Source organism: Petromyzon marinus, chromosome 53, assembly GCF_048934315.1.
Source record: "Petromyzon marinus isolate PM22_M1 ecotype Great Lakes invasive population chromosome 53, UKy_Petmar_22M1.pri1.0, whole genome shotgun sequence".
Classification (NCBI taxonomy): domain Eukaryota; kingdom Metazoa; phylum Chordata; class Hyperoartia; order Petromyzontiformes; family Petromyzontidae; genus Petromyzon; species Petromyzon marinus.
In genome coordinates, this window is record NC_133719.1 from 1385566 (window position 1) to 1405308 (window position 19743).

Below are 19743 nucleotides of genomic sequence, written 5' to 3' on the forward strand. Positions count from 1 at the left end.
GACATGCAGACACAGCACACATGTAGACACAGCAGACACAGCAGACATGCAGACACAGCACACATGCAGACACAGCACACATGCAGACACAGCACACAGCAGACACAACACACATGCAGACACAGCACGCAGCAGACACAGCACACATGTAGACACAGCACACATGTAGACACAGCACACATGCAGACACTGCACACATGCAGACACTGCAGACACAGCACACATGCAGACACAGCAGACACAGCATACATGCAGACAGCACAAATGCAGACACAGCAGACACAGCATACATGCAGACAGCACAAATGCAGACACAGCAGACACAGCATACATGCAGACACAGCAAACACAGCACACATGCAGACACAGCAGATACAGCATACATGCAGACAGCACAAATGCAGACACAGCAGACATAGCATACATGCAGACACAGGAGACACAGCACACATGCAGACACAGCAGACACAGCACACATGCAGACACAGCACACATGTTTACACAGCACACAGCAGACACAACACATGCAGACACAGCACACCGCAGACACAGCACACATGCAGACACTGCAGACAGAGCACACATGTAGACACAGCAGACACAGCAGACACAGCAGGCACAGCACACATGCAGACACAGCACAAATGTAGACACAGCACACAACAGACACAGCACACAGCAGACACAGCAGACATGCTGACACAGCACACATGCAGACACAACACACATGCAGACACAGCAGACATGCAGACACAGCAGACACAGCAGACACAGCAGGCACAGCACACATGCAGACACAGCACACATGTAGGCACGGCACACATGCAGACACAGCACACAGCAGACACAACACACATGTAGACACAGCAGACACACAGACACAGCAGACATGCAGACACAGCACACATGTAGACACAGCAGACACAGCAGACACAGCAGACATGCAGACACAGCACACATGCAGACACAGCACACATGCAGACACAGCAGAAACAGCAGACACAGCAGGCACAGCACACATGCAGACACAGCACACATGTAGACACGGCACACATGCAGACACAGCAGACATGCAGACACAGCAGACATGCAGACACAGCAGACACAGCAGACATGAAAACACAGCACACATGTAGACACAGCACACATGTAGACACAGCATACATGTAGACACAGCACACATGCAGACACTGCAAACATGGAGACACAGCACACATGCAGACACAGCAGACACAGCAGACATGCAGACACCACACACATGCAGACACAGCAGACATGTAGACACAGCAGACACAGCACACATGCAGACACAGCACACATGCAGACACAGCAGGCACAGCAGACACAGCACACATGTAGGCACGGCACACATGCAGACACAGCACACAGCAGACACAACACACATGTAGACACAGCACACAGCAGACACAGCACACATGTAGACACAGCACACATGTAGACACAGCACACATGTAGGCACGGCACACATGCAGACACAGCACACAGCAGGCACAACACACATGTAGACACAGCAGACATGCAGACACAGCAGACATGCAGACACAGCACACATGTAGACACAGCACACAGCAGACACAGCACACATGTAGACACAGCAGACATGCAGACACAGCAGACATGCAGACACAGCACACATGTAGACACAGCAGGCACAGCACACATGCAGACACAGCACACATGTAGGCACGGCACACATGCAGACACAGCACACAGCAGACACAACACACATGTAGACACAGCAGACACACAGACACAGCAGACTTGCAGACACAGAACACATGTAGACACAGCAGACATGCAGACACAGCACACATGTAGACACAGCAGACACAGCAGACATGCAGACACAGCACACATGCAGACACAGCACACATGCAGACACAGCACACAGCAGACACAACACACATGCAGACACAGCACGCAGCAGACACAGCACACATGTAGACACAGCACACATGTAGACACAGCACACATGCAGACACTGCACACATGCAGACACTGCAGACACAGCACACATGCAGACACAGCAGACACAGCATACATGCAGACAGCACAAATGCAGACACAGCAGACACAGCATACATGCAGACAGCACAAATGCAGACACAGCAGACACAACATACATGCAGACACAGCAAACACAGCACACATGCAGACACAGCAGATACAGCATACATGCAGACAGCACAAATGCAGACACAGCAGACATAGCATACATGCAGACACAGGAGACACAGCACACATGCAGACACAGCAGACACAGCACACATGCAGACACAGCACACATGTTTACACAGCACACAGCAGACACAACACATGCAGACACAGCACACCGCAGACACAGCACACATGCAGACACTGCAGACAGAGCACACATGCAGACACAGCAGACACAGCAGACACAGCAGGCACAGCACACATGCAGACACAGCACAAATGTAGACACAGCACACAACAGACACAGCACACAGCAGACACAGCAGACATGCTGACACAGCACACATGCAGACACAACACACATGCAGACACAGCAGACATGCAGACACAGCAGACACAGCAGACACAGCAGGCACAGCACACATGCAGACACAGCACACATGTAGGCACGGCACACATGCAGACACAGCACACAGCAGACACAACACACATGTAGACACAGCAGACACACAGACACAGCAGACATGCAGACACAGCACACATGTAGACACAGCAGACACAGCAGACACAGCAGACATGCAGACACAGCACACATGCAGACACAGCACACATGCAGACACAGCAGAAACAGCAGACACAGCAGGCACAGCACACATGCAGACACAGCACACTTGTAGACACGGCACACATGCAGACACAGCAGACATGCAGACACAGCAGACATGCAGACACAGCAGACACAGCAGACATGAAAACACAGCACACATGTAGACACAGCACACATGTAGACACAGCACACATGTAGACACAGCACACATGCAGACACTGCAGACACAGCATACATGCAGAAAGCACAAATGCAGACACAGCATACATGCAGACACAGCAGACACAGCACACATGCAGACACAGCTGACACAGCACACATGCAGACACAGCAGACACAGCACACATGCAGACACAGCACACATGCAGACACAGCACACAGCAGACATGCAGACGCAGCACACATGCAGACACAGCACACATGCAGACACAGCACACATGCAGACACAACACACATGTAGACACAGCACACAGGCAGACACAGCACACAGCAGACACAACACACATGCTGACACAGCGCACATGCAGACACAGCAGACACAGCAGACACAGCACACATGCAGACACAGCAAACACAGCACACATGCAGACAGCACACATGCAGACACAGCAGACACAGCCCACATGCAGACACAGCACCCATGCAGACACAGCACACATGCAGATACAGCACACATGTAGACACAGCAGACACAGCGGACATGCAGACACAGCACACATGCAGACACAACACACATGCAGACACAGCACACAGGCAGACACAGCACACATGCAGACACAACACACATGTAGACACAGCACACAGCAGACACAGCACACATGCAGACACAGCAGACACAGCACACATGCAGACACAGCACACATGTAGACACAGCACACAGCTGACACAGCACACATGCAGACACAGCAGACACAGCACACATGCAGACACAGCACACATGCAGATACAGCAGACATGCAGACACAGCACACAGGCAGACACTGCAGACACAGCGGACATGCAGACACAGCACACATGCAGACACAGCACACAGGCAGACACAGCACACATGCAGACACAGCACACATGCAGACACAGCACACAGCAGACACAGCAGACACAGCACACATGCAGACACAGCACACAGCAGACACAGCACACATGCAGACACAGCAGACCCAGCACACATGCAGACACAGCATACAGGCAGACACAGCACACAGGCAGACACAGCATACAGGCAGACACAGCACACAGGCAGACACATCACACGTAGACACAGCACACATGCAGACACAGCAGACACATCACACATGTAGACACTGCACTCATGCAGACACAGCACACATGCAGACACAGCACACAGGCAGACACAGCACACAGGCAGACACAGTAGACACATCACACAGGCAGACACAGCACACATGCAGACATTTATATCGGACAGGACATAAAAGTCATCAGACAGGCCGACAGAGACAAAAGTGAGACAGGGAGATAGACATCGTAGATGTGCAGATACCGACACACACAGACGTACACACAGACACACACCGACACACACCGACACACACATACACACACAGACGTACACACAGAGACACACAGACGTACACACAGACACACACAGACGTACACACAGACACACACAGACGTACACACAGACACACCGACAAACTAGCAGACACACTCAGTCGTACACACAAACACACACAGACGTACACACAGACACACCGACAAACGAGCAGACACACACAGACGTACACACAGACGCACACGTCCAGAGAAATATACACACAGACACACAGATATACACACAGACATACACAGATATACACACACACGCACACGTACAGAGAAACATACACACAGACACACAGATATACACACAGACATACACAGATATACACACACACACGCACACGTACAGAGAAACATACACACAGACACAGACAATCACAGGGACACACTCTCACGCGCGCATACAATTACAGGCACAAAGACAAAGATCCCCCGAAAAGCATTAACAAACTGTAGGGGCAAGTGCTGTTAGCGAGCATCTATGCAGGCCGGAACGGCACACGAGGGGGTGGGTGGCCAGCACCACGCCCGACCGCCTTTGTCTCCCTAGTGGCGATGTTTACACACCGCACCAGGTACTCATTTGAGGCTGAGTCGACCTAGGGGAGGCCCAGGACCGGTTCAGATAATTGTCACCGGTGTTGGCATACGTACACACACCTACGTACCCAGACCCACACGTTCACACACACGTAAACACATAAATAACAACAACCCCCATTCGCCACTAAATGGAGGTGATGTCACTACGATTCTTGTGCCAGGCTATGTGCACCTTGAGGCCACGTGAAGTGTCGAACGCTCGCTGGCAGGGGGTCACGGAGCAGACCCAGGTGCCACGGGTCGACTGACTGAGATGACCGAGATGACTGGCTGATGCACCACCTGTGCCCCCTACTGTGCCAACGTGTTGTGCTTTAGCCACCCGGCGCTCCGCTCATTGTTGTGAGCGTCGCTTCTCTGCCCTCCCGTGTTGTTGGAGGGCGACTGCCTCCAACTGCCCAGTAGCATCCTTCACGAGCCTCCTCCACAGAGGCCGATCTTGACACCGCTGGTACCAGTCATCGGCAAGTCCACTCAGCTCCACATCCTCCTGTACCACATCACTCCATCTCTTCTCTAGATCGTGCCACGCCCGTTTAGCCCCCTCTATCCGACCGAACAAAAGCTGTTTCGGCATGCGGTGGCTGGGCATGCGGGCTACACACACACACGTACACACACATAGGTATACACACAGGTAGGTGCGCGGTGCCATGAGTGGGGGGGGGGGGGGACTGCCCGGGACCGCAATGTGATTCCTCCTCTTTGTCGCCCACACAGCAGCCACAGCGGCCGGGATTTCGTGGGGATCGCGAGAACCACGAGGACCACACACATCAACACACCACCACTACCAACCACCTGGCGAGGCTCGTGGAGCCATAGCGAGGCTCGTGGAGCCATAGCGAGGCTCGGGGTGGAGGAGGGGGGGGGGTCATGGTGTTCTTCTCGGGCTCGCTGCGTGTCCGCGTGCGCGGGGCTGTGGCGCTGAGGCCGACTCCGTGGTCCCAGCGGCTCTCGCTGAGCCCCCGCGCCCAGGGCACGACGCTCCTCGACCCCTACGTGGCGGTCAACGTGGACGAGACGCGGATCGGGCAGACGCAGACGCGCAGCCGCAGCAACGACCCGCGGTGGGACGAGGAGTTCTGGACGGAGGTGAGCGCGGTCCAGGCAGCAGCAGCAGCAGCAGCGTTGTCATCATCATCGTCAACATCATCATCAACGTCATAATCAAGTATCATCATCATCAGCATCATCATCCCCATCATCAGCATCACCATCATCCGCATCGTCAACAACATCATCTCCCGCTTCAATAGTAATCATGATCCGCATCGTCATCAACATCCACATTATCAACATCATCCACATCATCATCATCCGCATCATCATCATCAACATCATCATCACCATCATCAACATCATCATCACCATCATCAACATCATCATCCGCATCATCATAAATATCATCCAAATCATCATCTGCAGAGTCAACATCATCCGAATCATTATCCGCATCATCCTCAACATCATCCACATCGGCATCGTCGGCGCTTCTTGCCATCAAGAAGTCGCGAATCCTCGGGCTTGATTTCTCTCTCTGAACCGTGACGGTTGTTCGGCACACGGCCCGATGGCCCCAAACACGCGAGGCGGCCAGCCACAAACAGCCACTCGCGCGAACGTTGCAACGGACTGGAGTGACGTGATTGTAGTTGATTGAGATTTGGGAGGGGCGGGATGGAGAGGATCTTCGTCTTCGTCTCATCGCAGCCAAGGCTGACGTAGAGACAACAACAACAACAACTTGCAATGACGCATTTAGGCGGTCAAGCCGGCAGATAAGACGAACACTGCACGTAGATTGTGGTTGTTGCTCTGCATCTACATCAGCCGTAAGTCAATCTATGTGCAGTAATTGTCTATGTGCAGTGTTAGTCAATGGGCAATGTTAGTCTATAGGCATGTGCAGTGTTAGTGCAGTGTTTGTCTGTGCAATGTTAGTCTATGGGCAATGTTAGTCTATGGGCAATGTTAGTCTATAGGCAATGTTAGTCTATAGGCAATGTTAGTCTATAGGCAATGTTAGTCTATGTGCAGTGTTTGTGCAGTGTTTGTCTGTGCAATGTTAGTCAATGGGCAATGTTAGTCTATGGGCAATGTTAGTTTATGGGCAATGTTAGTCTATAGGCAATGTTAGTCTATGTGCAGTGTTTGTGCAGTGTTTGTCTGTGCAATGTTAGTCAATGGGCAATGTTAGTCTATGGGCAATGTTAGTTTATGGGCAATGTTAGTCTATAGGCAATGTTAGTCTATGTGCAGTGTTTGTGCAGTGTTTGTCTGTGCAATGTTAGTCTATGGGCAATGTTAGTCTATGGGCAATGTTAGTCTATGTGCAGTGTTTGTGCAGTAATTGTCTATGTGCAGTGTTAGTCTATGTGCAATTGTAGTCTATGGGCAATGTTAATCTATGGGCAATGTTAGTCTATGGGCAATGTTAGTCTTTGTGCAGTGTTTGTCTATGGTGCAATGTTAGTCTATGTGCAATGTTAGTCTATAGGAAATGCAAGTCTATGTGCAGTGTTTGTCTGTGCAGTAATTGTCTATGTGCAATGTTAGTCTATGGGCAATGTTAGTCTATAGGCAATGTTAGTCTATGGGCAATGTTAGTCTATAGGCAATGTTAGTCTATGTGCAGTGTTTGTCTATGTGCAGTAATTGTCTATGTGCAATGTTAGTCTATAGGCAATGTTAGTCTATGTGCAGTGTTTGTCTGTGCAGTAATTGTCTATGTTCAATGATAGTCTATGGGCAATGTTAGTATATGGGCAATGTTAGTCCATAGGCAATGTTAGTCTATGTGCAGTGTTAGTCTATGTGCAGTAATTGTCTATGAGCAATGTTAGTCTATGGGCAATGCAAGTCTCTGTGCAATGTTTGTCTATGGGCAATGCTAGTCTATGTGCAGTGTTTGTCTGTGCAGTAATTGTCTATGTGCAATGTTAATCTATGTGCAATGTTAGTCTATGGGCAATGTTAGTCTATAGGCAATGCTAGTCTATGTGCAGTGTTAGTCTATGAGCAACGTTAGTTTATGGGCAATATTAGTCTATGGACAATGCCCCGATCCACAAATACAACGAAGGAGACATCATCACAGCGATGATACAACGCTACTCCGCTACTCCTCCTGCTGACGTTACATTGTGGTTGTTTTTGTTGTTGTCTCTGCATCTACATCAGCAGCCATACGGAAGTAGCGGCAGCAGCAGCTACAGCAACCTTCGGTGGGCACGGGCACTGTTTAATGCAGCTCCCCGATATTTATTGTTGCGGAGGCTCACGGTTCGAATCCTAGCGGCCGCCCTGTATAAGGTCGCTCCGGTGGCTAAGAGACGTCATCTCCCTCGCCAGGTATACACGAGGTCGTGGGTTCGATCCCGACCCCCGCGATGCTGGCTGAATATTTGAAGTTTGCGTGTTCTCACGCTCCGCGTGGCCACGTGGATCTTTCTCCTGTTCCTCCTCCAGTTATTCCCCTCCACATTAAGAATCAACGTCAGACGTACAGGGGATGATGATGATGATCAGCCCACTTCGTGTGTCTGTGTATGTCTCTGTGTGTGTCTGTGTCTCTGTGTGTGTCTTTGTGTGTGTGTCTATGTGTGTGTCTCTGTGTGTGGCCGGGAGTCAGAGCCATTCCCTGTACACCTTGGGGTGCGACAGGGATGTCCTCTGGCTCCCACATTATTTAACAGCTATTTTGACCACGTAGTTCGTGAAGCCTTCAATAGCTGTACCGGGGGAATCTCCATATGGTACAGATATAATGGGAGACTGATCGATGCCCGGGTGCGGTCAAGGGATGGCTCCCTATTGCTCAACCAAATTATGTATGCTGATGATTTGGTAATTGCTGCTCATTCAGAGGAGTTGGAGACGCTGCTGCTGAGACTGGAGCGTGCCACTAAGAGGTGGGGCCTTACCATCAGCCCCACCAAAACTAAGCACTTGCCTGGGTATTTTGTACCATCGGACACTCCACCCCCACAACTCTCAATCGGTGATGGGGCAGTTATGGAGAGAGTGGAGAGTCTCCCATACCTGGGCAGTGTGCTTATGACCGGCTCCAGTTTAACAACAGAGGTCTCACTCCGAATCTGTCGAGCGGCAATATATTTTCATCGGTTGCGTAACGCTGTGTGGAAGCTACCTGGTCTGTCGCTCCGCACTAAGCTTCAGGTCTTCTCGGCCACGGTCATTCCCTCCCTTCTCTACGCTTGCGAAACGTGGACCCCTTAATGGAACATCTTCGCCGGCTAGAAACATTTAGGCTGGCCTGCCTACGATCCATCCTGGGTTTAACCAGACTAGATTGTGTGAGGAGCTCACAAATCCTTGAAAGATCTGGGCAAGGTCCCATCGGTGAGCTCCTCCGGCGGGCAAGGCTGCGATGGCTGGGTCATGTAGCCCGCATGCCCAGCCACCGCATGCCGAAACAGCTTTTGTTCGGCCAGATTGAGGGGGCTAAACGGGCGCGGCACGGGCTAGAGAAGAGATGGAGTGATGTGGTACAGGAGGACGTGGAGCTGAGTGGACTTGCCGATGACTAGTACCAGCGGTGTCAAGATCGGCCTCTGTGGAGGAGGCTCGTGAAGGACGCTACTGGGCAGTTGGAGGTAGTCGCCCTCCAACAGCAACGAAGGGCGGAGGAGCGACGCTCACAACAACGAGCGGAGCGCCGGGTGGCTGGAGCACAGCGGGTTGGCACAGTAGGGGGCACAGGTGGTGCATCAGCCAGTCATCTCAGTCAGTCTACCCGTGGCACCTGGGTCTGCCCCGTGACCTCCTGCCATCGGGCGTTCGACACTTCACGTGGCCTCAGGGTGCACATAGCCTGGCACAAGCGTCGTGGTGACGTCACCACCACTTAGTGGAGAATGGCGGTTGTTGGTTGTTGTTGTTGTGTCTCTGTGTGTGTCTCTGTGTGTCTGTGTGTGTGTCTGTGTGTATGTGTGTGTCTTTGTGTGTGTGCCTGTGTGTGTCTCTCTGTGTGTGTGTCTCTGTGTGTGTGTCTGTGTGTGTGTGTGTCTGTGTCTCGGTGTGTGTGTCTTTGTGTGTGTGTCTGTGTCTCTGTGTCTGTGTGTGTGTCTGTGTGTGTCTGTGTCTCTGTGTGCGTGTCTTTGTGTGTGTGTCTATGTGTGTGTGTCTCTGTGTGTGTGTCTCTGTGTGTGTGTCTTTGTGTGTGTGTCTGTGTGTGTGTCAGTGTGTATCTGTGGCTCTGTGTGTGTCTGTGTGTGTGTGTGTGTCTGTGTGTGTGTGTGTCTGTGTGTCTGTGTGTGTCTGTGTCTCTGTGTGTGTCTCTGTGTGTGTGTCTGTGTGTGTATGTGTGTGTATGTGTGTGTGTCTGTGCGTGTGTCTGTGTGTGTGTGTCTGTGTGTGTCTGTGTCTCTGTGTGTGTGTCTGTGTGTGTGTGTCTATGTGTGTGTGTCTCTGTGTGTGTGTCTGTGTGTGTGGCTGTGTGTGTCTGTCTCTGTGTGTGTGTCTGTGTGTGTGTATGTGTGTGTCTGTGTGTGTGTGTCTGTGTCTCTGTGTGTGTGTGTATATGTGTGTCTCTGTGTGTGTGTGTGTCTGTGTGTGTCTGTGTCTCTGTGTGTGTGTCTGTGTGTGTCTGTGTCTGTGTGTGTGTGTGTCAGTGTGTGTGTGTGTCTAGTGGAGAGCGGTAGTGTAGTGGTTAGCTTGCTGCATTACGAAACCCGCGACCCTGGTTCGATTCCCGCTCATGGCTACCAACACCAGTGACGATTATCTGAACGGGTCCTGAGACTCAAATGAGTACCTTGTGCGGTGTAAACATCGCCACTAGGGGACAAAGGCGGCCGGGCGTGGTGCTGGCCACCCACCCACCCCCTCACAGCACTTGCCCCAACAGTCTGCTAACGCTATACGGGGGATCTTTGTCTTTTCGTGTGGAGGTGCACAACGGACGCTGCATCCAGCTGGCCGTATTCCACGACACTCCGCTGGGCTACGACGACTTCGTTGCCGACTGCACACTCAGCTTCGATGAGCTCCTGCAGCGCGGGGACACCCACTTCGAGCAATGGGTGGGCGGCATTGGTGGCGGTGATGATGGTGGAGGTGGTGATGGTGGAGGTGATGGTGGTGGAGGTGGTGATGGTGGAGGTGATGGTGGTGGAGGTGGTGATGGTGGTGTTGGAGGTGATGGTGGCGGTGATGATGGCGGAGGTGGTGGAGGTGGTGATGGTGGCGGTGATGATGGTGGAGGTGGTGATGGTGGAGGTGGTGATGGTGGAGGTGATGGTGGTGGAGGTGGTGATGGTGGAGGTGATGGTGGTGGAGGTGGTGATGGTGGTGTTGGAGGTGATTTTGGCGGTGATGATGGTGGAGGTGGTGGAGGTGGTGATGGTGGCGGTGATGGTGGTGGAGGTGGTGGAGGTGGTGATGGTGGAGGTGGTGGAGGTGGTGATGGTGGAGGTGGTGATGGTGGAGGTGATGGTGGTGGTGGAGGTGGTGGAGGTGGTGGAGGTGATGGTGGTGGTGGAGGTGGTGGAGGTGGTGATGGTGGTGATGGTGGAGGTGGTGATGGTGGAGGTGATGGTGGAGGTGGTGGTGGAGGTGGTGATGGTGGAGTTGGTGATGGTGGAAGTGATGGTGGAGGTGATGATGGAGGTGGTGGTAGAGGTGGTGGTGATGGTGGTGGTGATGTTGGTGGAGGTGGTGGAGGTGGTGGTGGAAATAGTGGAGGTGGTGATGGTGGTGGAGGTGGTGGAGGTGATGATGGTGGTGTTGTCGGTAGTGGAGGTGGTGATGGTGGTGGAGGTGATGATGGTGGTGGTGAAGGTCGTGATGGTGGTGGCGGTGGAGGTGGTGGAGGCGGTGGTTGGAGGTGATGGTGGTGGAGGTGGTGATGGTGGAAGTGATGGTGGGGGTGGTGATGGTGGGATTGATAGAGGTGGTGGTGGAGGTGGTGATGGTGGAGGTGGTGGAGGTGGTGATGGTGGTGGAGGTGGTGGTGATGGTGGTGAATAGAGGTGGTGGTGATAGAGGTGATGGAGGTGATGGTGGTGGTGATGGTGGAGGTGGTGGTGGAGGTGAGGATGGTGGAGGTGGTGATGGTGGTGATTGTGGTGGTGGTGGTCATAGCAGAGGTCTTGTTGGAATTCCCTACACCTCTGCTGTAGCAGACGGACAGAAGATATGGCATCTGTGCACGACCGCCCTTTCGTGAAACCACATTGCGGCTCTGCAAGCCTCTCCTCAGCGTGCCTAGCAAGGCGATGTTGAATAATCCTTGCCAGGACCTTTCCCGGCATCAGTAGGTCTGGGCTCTGGGTTGTTGTGCTTTCGGAGTCCCTGACCCTCCCATCAAGATCATTAAGGACCTTCATGATGGTGAGTGGGCCCGGGTAAAACTTCGTGGCCGGGAGTCGGAGCCATTCCCTGTACATCTTGGGTTGCGACAGGGATATCCTATTCCTCAACCATGTTATATATGCCGATGATCTGGTAATTGCTGCTCACTCAGAGGAGGAGTTGGAGGCGTTGCTGCTGAACCTGGAGCATGCCACAAAGGGGTGGGGCCTTACCATCAGCCCCACCAAAATTAAGCACCTGCCTGGGTATTTTGTACCATCAGACACTCCACCCCCACAACTCCAAATTGGTGATAGGGCAGTTTCGATTGAAAGCTTTCGTGACTGCAAGGATTCATCTTCTTTGGTTCTTTGGGTAAAGTCACGTAGAATGAGAATAAAATAATAAATTGATAAAATAAAATAACACAATAATATTCTCACGACGTTTCGGCCACAACACAAGCGGCCTTCATCAGGTGAAGGGACGAGACTGTCTGGTAGGACAGCGCTGTCCTGCTGTCCTGGACAGCGCTGTCCTGGACAGCGCTGTCCTACCAGACAGTCTCGTCCCTGGACAGCGCTGTCCTACCAGACAGTCTCGTCCCTTCACCTGATGAAGGCCGCTTGCGTTGTGGCCGAAACGTCGTGAGAATATTATTGTGTTATTTTATTTTATCAATTTATTATTTTATTCTCATTCTACGTGACTTTACCGAAAGAACCAAAGAAGATAGGGCAGTTGTGGAGAGAGTGGAGAGTTTCCCATACCTGGGCAGTGTGCTCATGACCGGCTCCGGTTTTACAGCAGAGGTCTCACTCCGAATCAATCGAGCGGCATTATCTTTTCATCGGTTGCGTAACGCAGTGTGGAAGCTACCTGGTCTGTCGCTCCGCATGAAGCTTCAGGTCTTCTCAGCCACAGTCATTCCCTCCCTTCTCTACGCTTGCAAAACGTGTACCCCCCTAATGGAACATCTTCGCCGGTTAGAAACACTTAGGCTGGCCTGCCTACCATCCATCCTGGGTTTAACCAGGCTGGATTGTGTGAGGAGCTCGTAAATCTTTGAAAGATCTGGGCAAGGTCCCATCGGTGAGCTCCTCCGGCGGGGAAGGCTGTATTGGCTGGGCCATGGAGCCCGCATGCCCAGCCACCGCATGCCTAAACAGCTTTTGTTTGGCTGGATAGAAGGGACTAAACGGGCACGGCACGGACTAGAGAAGAGATGGAGGGATGTGGTACAGGAGGACGTGGAGCTGAGTGGACTTGCCAATGACTGGTACCAGCGGTATTAAGATCGGCCTCTGTGGAGGAGGCTCGTGAAGGACGCTACTGGGCAGTTGGAGGTAGTCGCCCTCCAACAATAACGGAGGGCGGAGGAGTGATGCTCATAACGATGAGCGGAGTGCCGGGTGGCTAAAGCATAGTAAGTTGGCACAGTAGGGGGCACAGGTGGTGCATCAGCCAGTCGTCTCAGTCAGTCGACCTGTGCATCTTGGTCTGCCCCGTGACCTCCTGCCAGCGGGCGTTCGACACTTCACGTGGCCTCAAGGTGCACATGGCCTGGCACAAGCGTCGCGGTGACGTCACCACCACTTAGTGGCGAATGGCGGTTGTTGTTGGAGGTGGTGGTCGAGGTGACAGCAGTGATGATGTCGCTATTGATGTTCACAGGAACTCACCAACCCACTCATCACCACATCCTCCCCCTCACTCATTCGCTCACCCAACGTACGCAATCACCACCTCCTTGACCCACTCACTGACTCCCCCCCCCCCCCACAACTCCGCTCCCACCCTCGCCCCTCCCCCCACACCCCCCGCCCAGCTGGATCTGGAACCCGAGGGTCGCGTCTGGGTGGAGATCGACCTGGAGGGCACCGCGAGCCACGAGGAGGCCGGGGGGCCCGGGGGGGCCGGGGCGGCCGCCTTTGTAGCTCCTCCCCCGGCCTCGCCCGGCCTCGTCGAGGGCCGCGCCGTCGCTCTGCCCGGGGCCGGCGGTGGAGGCGGCGGTCTGGGCCTGCCCACGGAGTGCCTCGCCAAGAGTACGCGGGCCTACGGGTGCCACTGTGTGTGCCACTGTGTGTGTGTGCCACTGTGGGTGTGCCACTGTGTGTGTGTGCCACTGTGTGTGTGTGCCACTGTGTGTGTGTGCCACTGTGTGTGTGCCACTGTGTGTGTGCCACTGTGTGTGTGTCACTGTGTGTGTTACTGTGTGTGCCACTGTGGGTGTGTGCCACTGTGTGTGTGCCACTGTGTGTGTGCCACTGTGGGTGTGTGCCACTGTGGGTGTGTGCCACTGTGTGTGTGCCACTGTGTGTGTGCCACTGGGTGTGTGCCACTGTGTGTGTGCCACTGTGTGTGTGTGCCACTGTGGGTGTGCCACTGTGTGTGTGTGCCACTGTGGGTGTGCCACTGTGGGTGTGCCACTGTGTGTGTGCCACTGTGTGTGTGCCACTGTGTGTGTGCCCCTACCTCCTCGCGGTGCCGGACGGGCAACTCTGTCGTGGACAGTGCTGTGGGGGGAGATCCAATTTTGATTGGCCCCTCCCCTCATGGCGCCTGTGTCCACCACAGGGGCTAAACGGGGGCTCTGGACGGGTGCGAGGGGCTGGTAACCCCTCCACCTTCAATTAATTACCACGAAACCACGAGTTAAACTGAAATATGTAACAAATAAGCTTGTGCCGGAGGCCCCGGGGGGCCAGGCGTCTATGACGTCTCCTGGCCAAACCCCAATTGGCGGAGCCAGGAGATTGAATACCTACCCTCAAGGCTACTCCAGAAACAACGAAAAGCCACTACGGGTGGCCACGTGGAATGTTCGAACGCTCACTGCAGAGGAGAGGCTGCCACTCCTCTGTCGGGAGCTGGACCGGTACCGCCTGGATCTATGCGGCATTCAGGAGGTCCGGTGGACAGGCTCTGGCTCCTGCTACCATGAGGGGTGGACAATCCTCTACTCGGGGCAGCAGACTGCCAAACAACAGGGTGTGGCTCTTCTTTTGAACAAAAGAATGAAGGGGGGGGGTGGGAGCGTGGCGGTGAGGTGTGGGAAGCTGTAAGCCCCAGGCTACTTTGGGCTCGCCTTCCCATCAACCGGAGGCGAGGAATGGTAGTCGTGGTTACTTATGCCCCCACCGAAGATGAACATCCGTGGAGGGATGCAGGCACAGCCGATGAGTCAGATGTCTTCTATGACCTCCTGTCACAGGTGCTGGCTAAAGTGGCCCCTCGGGATAGAGTCATCATGTTGGGTGACTTCAATGCCCGAGTTGGTCATGATACTGGCACCTGGTCTGGAGTGATCGGAGGGCATGGGCCAGATTAGCTCAATAACAACGGTAGGAGGCTGCTAGATTTTTTGTGCAGCCCATGGGCTTGTAATTACCAACACGCTGTTCCGGCATCGGCGCATCCACACAACATCATGGATGCATGCCGGGTCCAAGCAAGAACATCTGCTGGACTACATAGTAACGGACCAGCGAATGCGAGCCCATGTCCTTGACACCAGGACCTACCGTGGAGCTGATCTTTCCTCTGACCATCGACTAGTCATCTGTAAGATGTGCCTGCCATTCTTCCACTCCGGTGGTGGGTGTACACTCAGGACCCCATTCCAACATAAAGTGGCCTGGTCTCAGTTATCTGATGAAAGTTGCAAGCAATAATTTCATCATCGCTTGCGGCTGGGATTGGCATCGTCCCCGACTCCTCCTGATGTCGAGGGTAAATGGGCGAGGTTTAGGACTGTGACTCATGCAGCTGCAATGGCTGCTTTGGGTACGCGGTCCAGACCTCCCCAGAGACCCTGGCTGACAGAGGAGGTGTTCAGGATGGTTGAGAAAAAGCGACAGGCCCACTGTCATCGGCTACAGAATCCCACGTCAGAGAATGAGGAGGCTTACCGCAGTCTTCGCTCGGAGGTTCGGAGAGCCGTGAGGCGCTGCAAGGATGGGTGGTGGTCGCGGGTTGCTGAGGAGATGGAGTCTGCCTCAGTGGCCCGTGATCACAAGTCGTTATTTAACTACATCAAAAAAACTAACCTGCAGCGCCACACCTATTACCATCATTAGGGGAAAAAACGGTGATCCAATCTCCGACCACCAGGAACAGGTTCGCAGATTTTCTGAGCATTTCGGTGAGGTCCTGGGGGAGGGAAAATCCCTCAGCCAGGAAAACATCGTGGCACAAAGTGAGGATGACCCTGCTGAGGCTGCGGTGCCTCAAATATTGGAAGAAGTCACCGCCTGTGAGTGGCTGGCTGAGGTGCCATCTGCTGAGGAAGTATTGAAGGCGATCCGGAGTCTGAGACCAGGAAAGGCAGCGGGCAGAGATGATCTCCCAAGCGAAATGCTGAGGGAGGGTGGCGTTTGTGCACAGACTGCCCTATATGACATCATAACAACAGTCTGGACCACTGGACGGGTTCCGCAGGATTGGAAGGTTGCCCTGGTGGTCCCCCTTTTTAAGAAGGGGGACCTTTTTAAGAAGGGGGACCGCACAGACTGTAACAACTACAGGGGCATCTCACTCCTCAGTGTGCCGGGAAAGGTCCTGGCAAGGATTATTCAGCATCGCCTTGCCAGGCACGCTGAGGAGAGGCTTGCGGAGCCCCAATGCGGTTTCAGGAAAGGGCGGTCCTGCACAGATGCCATATTTTCTGTCCGTCTGCTACAGCAGAGGTGTTGGGAATTCCAACAAGACCTACATCTCTGCTTTATTGACCTGGTCAAGGCCTATGATACCATCAGTAGGCCTGGGCTCTGGGTCGTTCTTCATGCTTTTGGAGTACCTGACCCTCTGCTCACGATCATTAAGGACCTTCATGATGGTGAGCGGGCCCGGGTAAAACTACGTGGCCAGGAGTCAGAGCCATTCCCTGTACACCTTGGGGTGCGACAGGGATGTCCTCTGGCTCCCACATTATTTAACATCTATTTTGACCACGTAGTTCGTGAAGCCTTCAATAGCTGTACCGGGGGAATCTCCATATGGTACAGATATAATGGGAGGCTAATCGATGCCCGGGTGCGGTCAAGGGATGGCTCTCTATTGCTCAACCACGTTATGTATGCTGATGATTTGGTAATAGCTGCTCAGTCAGAGGAGGAGTTGGAGATGCTGCTACTGAGACTGGAGCGTGCCACTAAGAGGTGGGGCCTTACCATCAGCCCCACCAAAACTAAGCACCTGCCTGGGTATTTTGTACCATCGGACACTCCACCCCCACAACTCCCAATCGGTGATGGGGCAGTTGTGGAGAGAGTGGAGAGTTTCCCATACCTGGGCAGTGTGCTTATGACTGGCTCCAGTTTAACAGCAGAGGTCTCACTCCGAATCAGTTGAGCGGCAATATCTTTTCATCGGTTGCGTAACGCTGTGTGGAAGCTACCTGGTCTGTCGCTCCGCACTAAGCTTCAGGTCTTCTCGGCCACGGTCATTCCCTCCCTTCTCTACGCTTGCGAAACGTGGACCCCCCTAATGGAACATCTTCGCCGGTTAGAAACATTTAGGCTGGCCTGCCTACGATCCATCCTGGGTTTAACCAGACTGGATTGTGTGAGGAGCTCACAAATCCTTGAAAGATCTGGGCAGGGTCCCATCGGTGAGCTCCTCCGGCAGGCAAGGCTGCGATGGCTGGATCATGTAGCCCGCATGCCCAGCCACCGCATGCCGAAACAGCTTTTGTTTGGCCGGATTGAGGGGGCTAAGCGGGCGCGGCACGGGCTAGAGAAGAGATGGAGTGATGTGGTACAGGAGGACGTGGAGCTGAGTGGACTTGCCGATGACTGGTACCAGCGGTGTCAAGATCGGCCTCTGTGGAGGAGGCTCGTGAAGGATGCTACTGGGCAGTTGGAGGCAGTCGCCCTCCAACAATAACGGAGGACGGAGGAGCGATGCTCAGAACAATGAGCGGAGCGCCGGGTGGCTAAAGCACAGCAGGTTGGCACAGTAGGGGGCACAGGTGGTGCATCAGCCAGTCATCTCAGTCAGTCGACCCGTGGCACCTGGGTCTGCCCCGTGACCTCCTGCCAGCGGGCGTTCGACACTTCACGTGGCCTCAAGGTGCACATGGCCTGGCACAAGCGTCGTGGTGACGTCACCGCCACTTAGTGGCGAATGGCGGTTGTTGTTGTGCCACTGTGTGTGTGCCACTGTGGGTGAGGGTGCCCCCACTGTGTAGCGGTGAGCGCTACGCTGCGCTATGAACCCGGTGACACGAGTTCGATTCCCGCTCACGACCACCAACACCAGTGACGATTATCTGAAACGGTCCTGGGCCTCCCCTAGGTCAACTCAGCCTCAAATGAGTACCTGGTGCGGTGTGTAAACATCGCCACTGGGGAGACAAAGGCGGCGGGGGGCGGCTTTAGCCACTCTCGCGAGGTGCCACTCTCGCTAACAGCAAGCACCTTTCCCCAGTGACGTGTGTGGGCTACATGGGGAACCTTTGCCTGTGTAGAGTCGGAGGAGCTGGGCACCTTCCGCGAGCGGCCGTTCGCGCGCAAGCGGCAGGGCGCCGTGAGGCGGCGCGTCCACCAGGTGAGCGGCCACAAGTTCATGGCCACCTACCTGCGGCAGCCCACCTACTGCTCACACTGCCGGGAGTTCATCTGGTGAGTCGCTCGCTCACTCGCCACACTCATCCACTCACCCGCCACGCTCACACTCGCCACACTCGCCACACTCGCCACACTCATTCACTCACTCGCCACACTCACACTCGCCACACTCACACTCGCCACACTCACACTCACCACACTCACACTCGCCACACTCATCCACTCACCCATCACACTCACACTCGCCACACTCGCCACACTCGCCACACTCACACTCGCCACACTCATCCACTCACTCGCCACACTCACACTCACCACACTCGCCACACTCACACTCACCACACTCACCCGTCACACTCACACTCGCCACACTCATCCACTCACTCGCCACACTCACACTCACCACACTCGCCACACTCACACTCACCACACTCACCCGTCACACTCACACTCGCCACACTCATCCACTCACTCACCACACTCGCCACACTCACACTCGCCACACTCGCCACACTCACACTCGCCACACTCATCCACTCACTCACCACACTCACACTCGCCACACTCATCCACTCACCCGCCACACTCACACTCGCCACACTCATTCACTCACTCGCCACCTTCACCCACTCATTCACTCACTCACCACACTCGCCACACTCGCCACACTCGCCACCATCACAAACCCCATCACCACCTTCACCCACTCATCCACTCACTCGCCACACTCACACTCGCACAACCACACTCACTCACCAGAGTGGGGAGTGGTGGCGCAATGGTTAGCGTCCTCCGCTACGAATCCGGTGACCAGAGTTGGATTCCCGCACACGACCAATACTAATACATAAATAGGTGCTGGGCCTCACCTAGATCGACTCAACCTTAAATGAGTACCTAGTGCGGTGT

General features: G+C 54.0%; 1 protein-coding gene across 1 annotated transcript in view; it reads left to right on the forward strand.

The window, feature by feature from the left end:
• The window catches only part of LOC116953858 (protein kinase C epsilon type-like), a 109541-nt gene that overhangs the window by 57892 nt on the left and 31906 nt on the right, over window positions 1–19743 (forward strand). The window contains exons 2-5 of the mRNA XM_076051894.1: window positions 5669–6043; window positions 10864–10995; window positions 14094–14310; window positions 18735–18888. Coding sequence (XP_075908009.1) covers window positions 5825–6043; window positions 10864–10995; window positions 14094–14310; window positions 18735–18888 — 722 coding nt within the window. The 5' untranslated portion in view covers window positions 5669–5824. The remainder of the gene's footprint in view (window positions 1–5668; window positions 6044–10863; window positions 10996–14093; window positions 14311–18734; window positions 18889–19743) is intronic.